This window comes from Aspergillus caelatus, assembly GCF_009193585.1.
Source record: "Aspergillus caelatus strain CBS 763.97 unplaced genomic scaffold BDV27scaffold_140, whole genome shotgun sequence".
In the NCBI taxonomy this organism is placed as follows: Eukaryota; Fungi; Ascomycota; class Eurotiomycetes; order Eurotiales; family Aspergillaceae; genus Aspergillus; species Aspergillus caelatus.
The window spans coordinates 60,268-74,237 of NW_022475403.1; the positions used below are offsets into that span (position 1 = coordinate 60,268).

Genomic DNA, 13,970 nt, shown 5'->3' on the forward strand with positions numbered 1-13,970 from the left:
TTGATACTAAATGGATTTATTTTCAATGGTATACATACCTTATCGATATCTTATCAGATTTAATGACGTTTACTAAGTAAATCTTGGGAAAGTGGATCCTCGTCTCCCCCGCTTTTCGATGCCTAAAAAAGGCAAGTCATTCCGTAAACCATACTCCATCGGTCTCCCATGCTCAGTACGTCTGGTATATCTTTCCAGACTTAATGATCACAATCCTAGGCGACTGATAGAGGTAATTTGCCTCCGCCCTGTATACCCACAATGACCGCTGCGACAGCTTCCCGAGGGACCAAAGCATCTTCTGCCATGTCAACTACCCGACCTAGGTCTCTAGGAGGCTGTGCCACATGTCGTAGCCGTCATGTGAAATGTGACGAAAGTCGTCCCACATGCTTGGTGTGTCGAAATTTGGGCCTGACCTGTGACAGGTACGAAATTAGACTCGTGTTTGATGCAATTGACACGCAAGGTTCACGATGCCGTCGACCTTTGTTCACCGAAGACATGCGGCAGAGGATGAGTGAACAGCTAGTGGACAGCGTGAATCCAGATGACGCAGCCACTTTGTTGCTTCAGATTGATGACCAGTGCGAAGAACAGGAGCAGCACCCCGATAGCTATTTCAATACTTGCCTAGGGCCATTTGGCGCCTTCCGCGCACCTCGACAAGGGCTCGAGCTTCATGAAGCGCTGACATGCCCTTCCATGGAGTCTCCACCATATCAACATGTTCCTATCGCAGATGACTTCAACACGGCGTTTGAGGCTGCCTTGATTAATGATCCTCTTATGGAATGTCTTTTTGGGGCGATAGATGTAAATACCACAGGGGACTTCCAAACGGAAAGCTTCTTCAACATTACTGGGACAGAAAACCACGAACATTCATCACAGCAGTCTGTGACTGAGAGCTCCGGAATGTTAATGGGACTGCCATCATTGTCCCAACATATCCAGTACACACCGACTATTCCCAATCTGGCTCCTCCAGATGCGCCTTTCCTGTTATCAGTATATAAAAGCAAGGTGATCAGATTGTTCTCACCGGTCCAATCCAGAAAGTCTCCTTGGCACATTCTTCACGTGCCGAGTGCCATGGGAGCTTTTGCTCAATTAACCATGGGAGAGCAACCAGGTAATGCACAGTCGTGTATCTTCTATGCAATCCTAGCTACTGGTGCTTACATGCAGCGCGCAATTTCAACATCGCAAGGGCATCGTGAATACTGGAAAAAGCAATCAGAGTCATATGCTGTTTCCGCGCAGAATTATCTCAAGATAGCGCTTCAAGATATGTCAGCCACCTTCAAAAAGAGTAAATACAAAGACATCCTCATCGCCTTAATGTGTATGAACACCGTCTTCGTAAGTGACCGGATATTTCATCAGCATCCCTTCTGATATAGAAATAAATAGAGGAAAATATTGTGAGCCAATACTAACCAACTACTTGGGAATAAACAGGCATACCAGGGTAATGAAGATCGCATTAGGAGATGTCTCCTGGACTGTGAAAATTGGATTCGCTTCCGTGGTATACCCAAGACCCGTAAATCACGGAAAGTGCGACTGTTACATCACTGCTATGTGTATCTCCGCATCTTCTACGAAAGCACATCAGTGTCACATGTAAGGGGCTCCAGTTTACAGCAAGAAATGAATGCATCGCCAGATACCGTTACGTCCGTGGCTTCTAGTCCCTCTTTTCGTCTTCGACAGTGGGAAGGCCGACTCGACCAGAGAATGGATGAACTGAAAGAACAGCATTTGGGTGAGAATGACATTCACCTTGAGATCCCAGGTCGATGGGATTCTACAATGTACCCTCATGTCTTTGCTATGCCGGAGACTCTTCTATTCTTGTTGTCCCAAGTGACGCGCCTCGGGAATGAGCGAGACATGTCCGATCTAGACGGTGGGTCAAGTATCCTGGACTTTAGGCAGTTTTCCTCACGAGCGCGTAGCCTTGAACGGTATATCTGTACATGGAGACCCTCATCGCCCCCTTCCCACGGTGAAGACAATGAAGACGACTTGAATGACAACGGTGCTTTTCAGATCAACACTATACTGAGCAGTCACATGGTCCTTGCTCTGCACAGAGCACTGCTGGTCTTCTTCTACCGGCGAATATACGATGTGGATCCAACTATACTGCAAGATAGGGTCTGGCAGATTCAAGACTCTTTGTCGCACTGTGATCATGGCGATATCCCTACCGCCCCTTTGTTGTGGGCTGCATTTGTCGCAGCCTGCGAAGCGCTTGACCCAGCCTTACGAGACTGGTTCACAAACTGGTTTAATAGGTCGTTCAAGGCAAGCGGGTTACACAACTTCAGGTTTGCCCTTAAAATAGCCAAGCAAGTGTGGGAAAAGCAAGGGCAATCTTTGAATAGTGATAATAGTACTAGCTGGCCGCAGGTTATGCGGGACTACGGCATGAGTATGTTTTATGTCTGAAGAAGGAAGAAGGAAGAAAAAGAAAAAATCTTTTTAAAAAAAAGAAAAAAAAAAAAAAAGGAAAGAAAGAAAGAAACAAAGAGGTATAATCAGAATGCTCGTTTTCTAGAAAGTGACAGCCTCAACTGAAATGGAGCGTATCAAACCCCGACATGCCCTCGAGGTTAGATACTTTACGATTCTTGACTGGCTTATTGCAGGAACCTCGCATTTGAAAGCTCGAGCTCCATTTCGTATCCAGATTGAAAATCGTGGTATAATGCCTCCCGTTTCTTTGTTAGTCGCACCGGGGTACTAAACGGCTGACCTCCGCTGAGATACGTACGGGATCACTGGTTATCTTATGACCTCTGAGTCGTCGGGCTCGATCAACTTCTCCTCCATTCCCTGTGCTGCCGCGGTGTTGACTTGAATTGGATCTCACAACTGCGATCTGCTAAAGTGAAGAGGTATGCTGCTTCATTCAGAGTGTCACCAACGGTCAATAGACCATGATTTCGCAAAATTAGCAACTTTTCATTTTCTCCCAGAAAGCTTCCAAGACACCCACTTCCCCCTTTCTCCAAAACAACCCCACTAAACTCAGGATAGACGGCCTGGGCCTCGCCGTAGAACATTGTCACACTCTGTATGAATCATACCTAGTGGCTTGGTGCTTGTAGATCAAGCTTTGCCATGTTTAGAATGGGGATGACATCCAACATTGATATGGGAATACCTCATGTGCAGAGCTCCGTGAATATGGGAGCCAGTAGCATTTGCAGGCCGAGACATGTGGCCTCCTATAGGTTTTCCGTCATGGTTGAGAAGGATCAAGATTCAAGTCTGAGACTTTTGACTTGACTGGAATGGAAACCGTGCCTGCATGCATTGTAGTGGGATTAGCTGTTTTGTATTGGTTCCCCCCTTCTTTTTGGGATACTTGAATCACCAGGGTTGGTGCTCACGGACTTGTCTAGAAGTAGTCCAAGCGCTCTGGTTCTCGCAAGGAGATATGCCCACTCATGCCTTTCGAAAAACCCCTCCAAGCAAATACGCATTGCACTTTCTAAACTACTTGCAAATCGGGCGGAGGCTTGGCTTTAAATACGATTAGATAGAAAGAACGGGGCTTAGGACCTTCGGATTCGACAAGGAGCCCAGACCTTTGCTAAAACAGCAGCAGCAGCGTTACCATTGGGTACGAATTCAACTGCAGCAACGTGTCTTTGCTTTGCAGCAAACCCGAGCAACGTTATGTGCTTGTCAAATCCAATAGGAAAATGACCATGACACGCAAGGTTACTGATAACAAAATGGGTGCTCACTGCCTTCATAGCTCGAGACAGTGGAGGTTGTGGTTTGCTTTAACAACCGCGCAAGGACGGCAAGATGCGCTCTTAAAGCAATTAGGAGATCTGTGCTGGGATGCTGACTTGACCATGAGACAGCTCAAGCACTGGGTGGGACACGAATGCATTAGTGAAGACATGTCCAGAAGGGGCTGTCCGTCCCTTCTCTACCACCAGGCGTCTTGACTGTGACTGGTGATGTTTTGGGTGAGCCTTTCAATAACGCCTGCCTGTGGGTACCGAAACAGCGGTCAGAGAGGAAGCTCAGAGGTAATTGGTAGCCTCAGCGAGTCCTGGGCAATGTCACTTATAGTGGAAGAAACGTGAATATAGCGTCGAATGGACTCAGGAAGTTGATCTTTCTGCTATAACGGAGACCTAAACGAGTGTCTAGGACATTCCGACCAATGTTTTCAGTGGTTACATGTACTACTATTCACGGAAGTGAACCATGTGATAATGAATGTACCACATTGATTTAACAGGTGGTGATACAGTGACGCCAGATATGTGAGAATGGGTGAGACAGAGAGCTGCTGGGACTACTCGGATGAATTCTGTACAGCATTGGAAGAGCTGCATCCGATATGGAAACGTATATAAATGAAGTCTTATCCTTTACTGGCCGAGACGACTGATATTCTTAGTAGCTAACCTTTGCTGTGATGCGCACGACGATGGCGAAAGTTGGATTGTTGACGAATTAGTGACATGGAAAGTACAGCAGACAGAAGAGGACGTACTCCCTTCGCCACAAGGAACTGAAGAGCAACAGCCATTGCAGCAAGAGGAGGATCCTCAGAGTAGTATAAACAAAAATGTCTCAAATTGTGCACTGTAGATATCGCTGCCAGCTTCCCTAATGTCTTGTCATGAAGTTTATCACATCAGAATTTGGCATGCTGCATAGGCCGCCAAGGGTGACCTGTTGGTCTCAACCAAAAGATTCCATAGTTCAATTCTAAATGTTGGTGATCAGGTAGTTCTGCATTCTCAGTACGACAGATTGACTCTAATTTCCGTACATACATTCCCATATCTATACACATATATGTTTTATACATTTGATTCCAACTCAGGAGCCATCGAGGTAAGTTTACAAACAACATGTGTCCGAAGTTCGACAATGTAGAATGGATGTTCTTATCTCTTGAAGGCCATCCCGTTAAGATTGTAGGTCTATGAATATGGCACCCCATCGCCTACCTGCTTCCCAGTAGGGTATTCACCAAAACAAGCCTCCTGGTACTTGGCATTCTCCTTCAAAGTCGGGACACCACTTAAGAACTTATCGACCGCGCAGAAACCATTCTGAGAATCCTCACATCCGACAAGTCCATCCAGAGGTAGTGGGGCATTGTTAAGCACAAAGCGGATGTATTTCTTTGTGTCATGCATGGACTCTAGGTGGGGGTTGACATAGAGGATTGGATCCAATGTGCCAAAAGAAACATTGCTGGGGCAAGTCCAAATCTCAGACATGAATCGTGCTCCGAACGGAGTCAGGTCATTAAGGGCAAATGTCCGGTTGGAGGGTGCATGGTCTACATTGATTGGAAGACCATGGGGACCGTACTTGAAGTGCTCAAGTCCGAGAGCGGAGATGACTGAGAGAATGATATCATCGTGGGACATATCCATATAGAATGGCTGGTCCATGGGGAACTGGGCAGTGTTGTCATCGTATGTAGAGTTGATGCTGGTGTCACTAGAGTGGATCAATTTCCCCTCAAGCCTGGCTGCGAGCTCTAAGACGTAGCCGATGCCTTGAGCACGGCCAGTTGGGGAGCCGAATGCGAAGTTGCCATAGTACTGGATGTCGACATTATAGGCAAAGTCCTTCCACTCTTGTTCAGTGAACAGGGAGCAGAAGAACGAGCCCCCTAGACTTGTGTTCTCATAAACACAAAGGTTTTGCATTGCAAGCACATCGTAGGCCGTCAGGTTGAAGTCTTCAGGAAGGTAACTGGCCAGTCTGGAGAGAGCGTTCTTGGTGTATCGAGGAATGAATACCTGTGCGGATTCATCGCTAGTTCGGAGCAAGTCAGTTAGCCTGTCTATAGTTCCGCCCTACGGAGACGGTGGACTCTGAGAGTTACTCACCCAGCAGTCTTGTCACCAAGACAAGAAACATAAGAAGCCAGAGTATTATTGAAGAAACCTGTTGTCTCTGGAATAACAACTAAATCATACTGATCATAAGAGCTATTGGCACCACTGTTGCCAAAGAAACCACCTGTTTGAATTCGTTAGATTGAATAACTTCCATCCAGAGGATGGCTGGAAAACTTACTGAGCCACCAGCGGGCGCTTTCCAGAATTCGCCCCTGGGAAGTGGTACGAAATACGGGCTTTGGTCGTGCTGTACCATTGGGATAGACATTCAGGGACTCATTCCAGGCCGCCACATTATCACGACCAGGGCGGTACAACAGCCTGCCGTATTTAATCCAAAAATCGGCCCCGGATGCATCTTCAGTAGCAGCACCGTTTTCCATCAATGTATTTTCTCCAACCACATACTCCCAGTCGTTTAGGAACTTCAGAGGGCCTTTAGCCACCATCTTTCCCGGCTTGGCTCTGGTATAATTGACCAACTTGGAGGCAAAATCTCCCATGCCTCTCCCATCTAGGAGATTGCTGGTAGGAAACCGCTCGGCATGGCGATGGAGCACATGAACTTGTGACAGCTCACAGCCCTGTGGCATACCCTTGGGAACACCGAAGCCATCCGCATTCTTATAGGGACTCAAGTTGGCCCAGCTTTTGGTCATGTCAAAGCCCGATGCATACGTAGCACCTGTTGGTGCAGATGCAGGGCTCGACGAACTGGGCGAAGCATGGGGTGCAGCAGAACCCACGCCCGCTAGAGCAGTGAGGTATACGCCAAAGGCAAGGTTCTTCATGGCGAGTATGTTACTACAGATCGCCAATCCGAAGAAGGGTGATGGTGATTATTGTTTGTATGACTTGAAAAAAGCCTGCGAGGCAAGAACACCTTTTATAACCTTTTCTCACATTACATGTGACGGCTGCTTCGCTCGGGATATTCTTTCGTACAGGTCCGGTCAACGGTCCAAAGGCACCTTTGCCGATCAATAGATTTAGATGCCCCGAATATCCCGCATTTTGGTCTCCACCGGTATAACTGTGACTAATATGAATGGGGTGCCGGGTGGACCGAGTGCGAAGCTTCGTGAGGATACTCTTTGTATACCATCACGACAAAAACCACCGACGCCATATTTATTCCGACAGATAAGTGCGACGCGCTCAGTGATATGCAGCATGCTGATCTGTTTGGAATGCAGCAGGTACATACGTTCTCCGAAGCGAAAGTATCGGGATTCTTGTCTACGCCTTGTTGCCCCGGAGAGAGACCGCCAAGGAGTCTCCACATAAATGGGGTAAACGGCCATTTATTTAATCGGAATTTTGTCTCCGTTCTCCACACTTCTCGTAAGGCAAGGTAAGTAGGGTTACATTCGGAGAGGAAATGAGGAAAGAAAAAGCAAGCCCCAAACCAAAGGTCCTGCTTACCTGGGTGGTTGAACCCGGATCGCTCAAGCTTTGCAGTCAATGCCAATGGCTTGACGCCCTTTCGCATGGTTAACTCTTTAACATTACTAATTCGCCACTGTAGAGGGAAATATTGCCGAGCAATCTCTTTGCAGCACTCCTTGAAAGCACAAGTCGTTTGCTGGGTCACGCTCTTTTCTATTTCCTCGGCCAACCGGCAGAATGGAAAGTTCGATCCGTCTAAAGTAGTATGCCTGACATAACGCCTGATTATGCATCTCGTCTCATCTACCGGGATGTTTAGTTTCATTGAGGGAGTGGGCTTATACTCCTTTGTATAGCACGCTCTCTACAATCTAGGAGAGGAAGGTCCTGAGGGAAGAGGCAGGACATGAGCAAAACTGCAGAACTTGAAGGCGACACCAATTACTTACTAGGATACAATTTATATCGACCAGTCAATGTGTCGATAGCGGATCTTATTGTAGTGTTTCTAGAAAAAATATATTATCCTCTAATAAAAATTAGAGGATAAATACTATTTCTATCGATATACTTAAAAAAAAAAAAAGAAGGTCAGTAGCAAGACATTAATATAACTGGGGCCCTGGGGGACTTAATATCTAGGAAAATATATACAATATATTAGTAATTAATAGAAATCCACCCTTAATCTCGATACTCTATAAATTGTAAGGATACTGTGTGTATAGAGTTTCGTGTAAAGAAGGAGAAAAAAAATGCTTTCATTGTAAATGACTGATCCATCATTGAGGTTGCTCCTAGATGATGAATATATCAAGGTGCTGTGGGTTTATTGCCGAAGAGTGAGTATCAGATAAGTTCACAACTTCCTTATATTATCTAGTTTCAGTTCCAACACGCACGACTTTTAGGTAGACCCAGCTGCTTATTATCACCATCGATCCTGAGCTAATTAAGATGACCTCAGGTACTAACTAGATTTAACTTTCTCTTTATATAGTGGATCGTTAAGCACAACGTTGAGAATAGACCCGTGCTTATAGCAGTTAAAGATTTGTTACTTTGCTTCCCTTCTTTTGCTCTCTTGCTTGCTAGAAGCCTCCTTCTCCAGGGCAAGTTCTGGGATAACTTCAGCCAATAGTTGTACGGCTGGTATCCTGCATTCATGGCACTAGAAGCCACCTATGCCCTAAGCTATACCTTCTAGAAATGAGGCCTGACTGACTAAGAATTCTGGTAAAGCCTACCATACAAAACGTTACGGAGCGTCATGTATAATCTAAAGGGCTCCGTAGAAAAATTGCCTGTCTACAGTAACCCGGTAACGCTTTCAAGTACTTGCCACGGTTTTGATTGCAAAATCCTAGTTCTCATAGTTTATTAGCTCGTTATCTTAACTATGTCTGACTTAATTCGCCCGAGTCAAACGTGATATCCATGCTGAACATACATCCTTGATGCCTGACAATGTGGCCCTGCCAGAGCAGACAATTTGCTAGCCTCTTCAACTTCAGTGGATTGAATCTTGTATGGCTTTTATGATCTAAACCATCACTTTTTTGGGAGTTCAGTCAGACTGCAAACGGGAACTAAGATTTCATGCTAAACGTCATGATGGTTTTTAGTAGCGACGATTCTTTATAACCACCACTATTCATACAAAAACCGTGATTCCCTTCGTTACCCATGTTCTTCGTGTCATTAGGAAGCCGAAGAGGTCGGTCTTCCACACTAAAGAGGGCTAACCCTCGTCCGACCCTCATTATTCTGACTCAATTCATTTCCATGATTCTCTTGCTTTCTGGATTGAACAGCTGCTGTGAAATTAGAGAGAAAACTTCATTAACACGCTGTTTCCCGGAGATGCTGAGTCTTAAACCTTATGCAAGGGACAGCAAATCTCTAATATTCCTTCCTTCCTGGACAAACATTGAATCGCTATGGGAATCAAACCATTTATTTCCTCTTTTCTTTCTCAAATGTGAAAGATCAGAAGGCAACCTCATAATATCCGCTTCCTTCTGTGATCGACCTATCTGGGCAAGATATTTCGCGCACTCACACACCTGTTTCTATGATTTTGACTAGCTATTGAAAGTATACCAAACTTTGTACATCGCAAGCCGCTAGCAATAATAGATAAATCCCGGGCTGTAACTTATGCGTTAGATTGCGGGGAGTTTGGACTGTGCCATAATGTCTGGTTGTTGAAGCTTGTATGAATGGGGATGGTGCAGATTCTTGACTAAGTCCACGGCTCAAAACGAGCGCGAGCAAATTTCTCTGTATGTTCATATTGTTTCAAAAGTCGCCATGGGACTGAGCTTGTTGGTAACCGCCGAGGGTACCAGAAAAGATAATGATATTCTATCGTATGGTGCTTTATTCTATTCAGCAATTAAACTCGTATAATGCCTGGTCATGTCTAATCTATATTGTATCATTCAAAGGGATATACTTATGCTCATGAAGCGATACTTCATTCATTTCTGGTGAATTCCGGAAACTGCGTAAATTGGTTTTGCTGGTTGGAATCAGCCTGAATGTTGAAAGCTTGCGACATTCCCAACCTTTGCTGCATGACGAGGTTGAACCTTGGGCTAAGGAAAGACACATACCATCAATTTCAAGGAATAGACTGTTTTGTCGGCTTTGTGTCGACTTCAGCCTTGTGGTATTGCAATTCCATCTCCACGGTCCGTGTGATAACCATAGACCTCGAGGGATTCGAGCCGTTCTGAATAAGCTCGATGTCATCGTCAAAATAGCGGCTCCTACCATGCTGCCTCGTATTGCGTGTGCCACTAGTTGGCACCCCGGAGGGTTCAGACCCCGTGAAACAGCCTCCAGGGCAATGGCGGTGCAGGAAGGGACGGAGCGAGGGAAGGCAGTCGCAGATAATGACAAGGACAGTTTCCGCATTCCTATCAACATGTTAGAGATGAACCACTACATGGACGCCCTAGAGGAAACCGTACGCCCATAGAATTGGAACTGCCATGTGGTAAGGATGGTCCCCTTCATAAAGCAAGTTGTCGACCGTGATTGCGCGAAAGATACTGGTGATAATGGTGCTACTATCCTCAGCTTTGTGCTTCTTCCGAAATTAGTAGCAATGGACCAGGAAGTACTCACATGCCACCCAAGAAGAACATCAGAGTCACTCCTAGCTTTTGCCATACCCGCATATTCAGTTTCCAGATCAGAGGGATCGGGGCGATTATCATTAAGAAATCCGTAATAACGTTTAGCACGGAACTTGCCAACATGATACTGAGGCGGTCTACACAGTGCCCTTCATTTATTGTCGGGTCCCATGCCTTAGCAACCGGCTGGCAGCCGAACAAATAGAGGAAAACCAGTATAGGTGTGGGTATGGTGATGAGGGTCGCGATTCCGTATATGCAGAATCTCCATAGCTTCACATGGGGACTCAGGCGATAGTATAGCATGATCAGGCTCAGCTTTGCGACACAAACTAATGGAATGAACGTCACGACGATTGCTAAAATCACCTTGACTGTGTTAGTCTAAAGAATCCCGTAACTTTATTGGGGGTGAGGTACATTCTTACCACAGTGAACCTGGTAAACTCACTCTCCGAGAGAGTAGCTTCGTGCTTCCCAATACCACCGTCACCGAAACCATCTAGTCTATCATGTTAGCCGACATTTCCCAGGAGTTGTCGTTAGAGTTGTAGAGAGCTGAAAGGACTTACACAGGGTTAAACCCTGCATGGCAACTGCTAACATCTATATCTGCCGTTAGTTTATAGCTTATTTCGTGGTACCTCGACAGTCTGTAAAATGCTCACCCACGCAATAATCGTGAAAACTAAAAGCTGTTAGTATATTACCATCCCTCATCAGCGGCTAGTCCTAGGCTCACCATTATGAACGCCAAACTGTCGGGTGATGAATACACTCGTATAGGTATGCACAACGAGTGACAAGGCGCCCGTAATAAGCCCGAAAATTACCAAGGCTTCATTGATTGACTCGTACGCTTCATGGGAGAGACTATTCCGGGCTTGGAGTCGGGTCCATCCCTCCAGTGCAAGCGTCCAAGCCATATATTGCAGTGGTGCATCAATCCTTTAGTTCTTGACCTGGCCCGAGTGAGAACTGTAAGTGTTTGGCACTTAAGTCTCACCAAACCCGTCTAAAGGATTGTACATGCAGAATGATGAGCGTTTATAGAAGTAAATAAATTTCGGATTGCAATGTACCTTAGTCGATTGGGGTAACAGCCCATTCTAAGAAGAGAATTTGGCACTAAAACGGCTCCCTTCTCCAAAACCAAATCCTGTGAGCCGCTAGAAGACCGCTATCAGTAAGCTATTGTTCAACTTCAGGCTATTCAAGCTTAATTAATGCTCGCTGGGCCACGTGTGGGGGTGTTACCCTCATGAAGACACGCCCGTTGGATTTGCCGAGATTTCCCCGTGTGCTTTTTCGATATCCAGCTCAGCCTATGCTAGATGTCAATCTAGTAGGTAGTCCGTGAACGGTGGATCGCACTACCACTAGGAGCCGATTCTTGTTATGCTGATCTTAATTTTTTACATTCAATCTTGGAGAGAGAGAGAGAAACAGAAGCGTGAACGGAAGGATTCAATGACGGAATTTTAGTATCATCATAGGAATCCTTCGTGGCCCCATATGCGACGCATTACTAACGTTATGCAAGGGTGTTTCAAATTAGAACATCTACCAGGGATATCATTTATGTCGACCCAGTCTATCGGAGAAATAAATGCTTACCTGATCTTCATGAAAATCTCGCCTCACCTTATCATCTGGGGTTACTCTTGTGCCCCGAAAGGAATCAAGAACGAACTTTTGAGATTGCCGCTATACAACACCAAGGCACATTACAGCCCGTCCAACAAATAGATCGAGTCTCTAATCTACAAAAGATGTTAATTGATTTGAGTTGCTCTGAAATCCTGCTGATCATGTCAAGTTGTGGTTAGATGTGTCTAACTTAAGGTGGGGATATGATTGATAGCGGACGGACCACGGCAAGGCGCTGCATTCCGTCTCCCCCGGCTAGGCAGATGGGATCCATTCTGCTATGTCCATTCCGGGATTGATTTTCCTGGCTTGCGTGCTCAAACCAGTCTGGCTGCCGACGTAGTTGACCACCTTAAAGGACTTTTGTATCCATCATCCTGTGAGCGTTGCCCGATGAATTAGGGGGGATGGCCTTTCAGGATGGGGGATTGCACGCGTCCTCGAAGTCCACAGTAGGAGACCATGCTCTGAAGAATTCAACTCAAGGGAAGGGGTTCTGTCACCTGTATTGGCAGACAAATCATTATAATGTTGTTCAGCATTGGACTAATGTGCAATTGGGTATGATCTTCCTGGTCGATATATCCTCGGGGAGCAGATATCGGCATCTTCTTGCCACCCTATGGGGTAGAGGCACAGTGCGTGAAACGAAGACGCAGAGGATAGCCCTGGGAGCGGAGAGCTGGATCGATCAAAGATGACTCTGGGGTAAAACAAATGTAAGACCAGGGCATCAGGTCGATATAAAGACGACAGCAAATCATACTCACGGGATACCGTTACGCCCGCCAGTTGCAACAAGGTTAAGTTAAAGGCCATGTCAGTGGTTTGAAGCGTAACTGTATGCAGACAGCATATAAACTCTAAAGATACTTTCGTTTTTCTCTTTAATTTTTTTTTATTTAATTTCTTTTGTTTTGTTTTTGTTTTTCCTTTTTCTTTTCTTTTGTGAGTAACTGATTTGAGTTTTATGTGGCAATGGATTTCCGTGGCTTCATACACTTAAGACGCATAGACCCATAGATCACCCAAGTGAACCTAAATTGATGAATTATCACGACGCCAATGATTCATGTGAACCGAATAACCTCCTTTGGGATCCGGAAACATGGCCATGAATTGGTCAAAATGTATTTCCACCTCGAGCTTTCTATCAAAGTCTATCGGGTCACTGGTCTGCTGCGCAACAACGACGATAGCATAAGGACAGCTAAAGCCTGGACATCCCAAAAAGGGGAGGAGGTAAATGAATATAAATATCCCCCACTCAGTATACCACTCGAACACATCCGTCACCTTTGTGGCTAATGCAGATACTAATTGCTTGCTGAGCTCCAGCCAATCGTGACTTCACAAGTCTGAAAAAGATTTTTGGACCCCTGAATGACTACAGAGTAGACACACTGCATCTCCAGAATACCGGCTGCGTGGATAGTTTGGAACAGCTTGCTTGGACGGTCGATCTTCTCGGCGGAAACGGTCAGCTTAGCCAAGTGGGTCACTTCACGGCCTTGTTCCGTGATCCCAAGACGGTTGGCTGGTGACGCCTACACTAGTAGATAGTGTCTAGTATCTACTAATCATAAATGTAAGACGGGCGCGGTGACCACTTTCCTAAAAGGAGTGATTCAACGCAACCAACATTTTCATACCCCGTAGTTCTCCCGTCGTGGATGTCGCGCCATTAGGGTTATTGAACGGGAACCCTTGAATCAACTTTTTTTTTCTCCTGGTGGATTTTCTCCTTTGTCACGGTTCTTGCGCCAAAAAAAAAAAAAAAAAAAAGGAAAAATTTTTTCTTGGGTTGAAAAATAGAAAATAGAAAAGGGACGGGCGGGTACATGTTTCAGTTGCAAGAAAATTTTCCCGCAGGATTCAT

General features: G+C 45.7%; 5 protein-coding genes across 5 annotated transcripts; 2 read left to right on the forward strand and 3 right to left on the reverse strand.

Annotated features, from left to right (window-relative positions):
• Positions 1–261: 261 nt before the first annotated feature.
• On the forward strand, positions 262–2,460 carry BDV27DRAFT_166202 (Zn(II)2Cys6 transcription factor; the record flags this gene model as incomplete). Its single annotated transcript, XM_032074130.1, has 2 exons — positions 262–1,365; positions 1,465–2,460. The coding sequence occupies 2 exons, from the start codon at positions 262–264 to the stop codon at positions 2,458–2,460; spliced, it is 2,100 nt and encodes a 699-aa protein (XP_031925579.1).
• Positions 2,461–2,651: 191 nt separating this feature from the next.
• On the reverse strand, positions 2,652–3,234 carry BDV27DRAFT_146936 (uncharacterized protein; the record flags this gene model as incomplete). Its single annotated transcript, XM_032070657.1, has 3 exons — positions 2,652–2,754; positions 2,869–3,086; positions 3,163–3,234. The coding sequence occupies 3 exons, from the start codon at positions 3,232–3,234 to the stop codon at positions 2,652–2,654; spliced, it is 393 nt and encodes a 130-aa protein (XP_031925580.1).
• Positions 3,235–4,970: 1,736 nt separating this feature from the next.
• On the reverse strand, positions 4,971–6,697 carry BDV27DRAFT_166203 (histidine phosphatase family protein; the record flags this gene model as incomplete). Its single annotated transcript, XM_032074131.1, has 3 exons — positions 4,971–5,820; positions 5,895–6,027; positions 6,085–6,697. 3 exons carry the CDS (start codon positions 6,695–6,697, stop codon positions 4,971–4,973), a joined length of 1,596 nt encoding a protein of 531 aa, XP_031925581.1.
• A 3,224-nt stretch (positions 6,698–9,921) lies between these two features.
• BDV27DRAFT_146938 (uncharacterized protein) lies at positions 9,922–11,047 on the reverse strand (the record flags this gene model as incomplete). The annotated part of the gene is made up of 4 exons (XM_032070658.1): positions 9,922–10,219; positions 10,431–10,810; positions 10,870–10,943; positions 11,014–11,047. 4 exons carry the CDS (start codon positions 11,045–11,047, stop codon positions 9,922–9,924), a joined length of 786 nt encoding a protein of 261 aa, XP_031925582.1.
• A 2,172-nt stretch (positions 11,048–13,219) lies between these two features.
• Positions 13,220–13,635, forward strand: BDV27DRAFT_159716 (uncharacterized protein; the record flags this gene model as incomplete). The annotated part of the gene is made up of 2 exons (XM_032072911.1): positions 13,220–13,361; positions 13,430–13,635. 2 exons carry the CDS (start codon positions 13,220–13,222, stop codon positions 13,633–13,635), a joined length of 348 nt encoding a protein of 115 aa, XP_031925583.1.
• Positions 13,636–13,970: the final 335 nt, after the last annotated feature.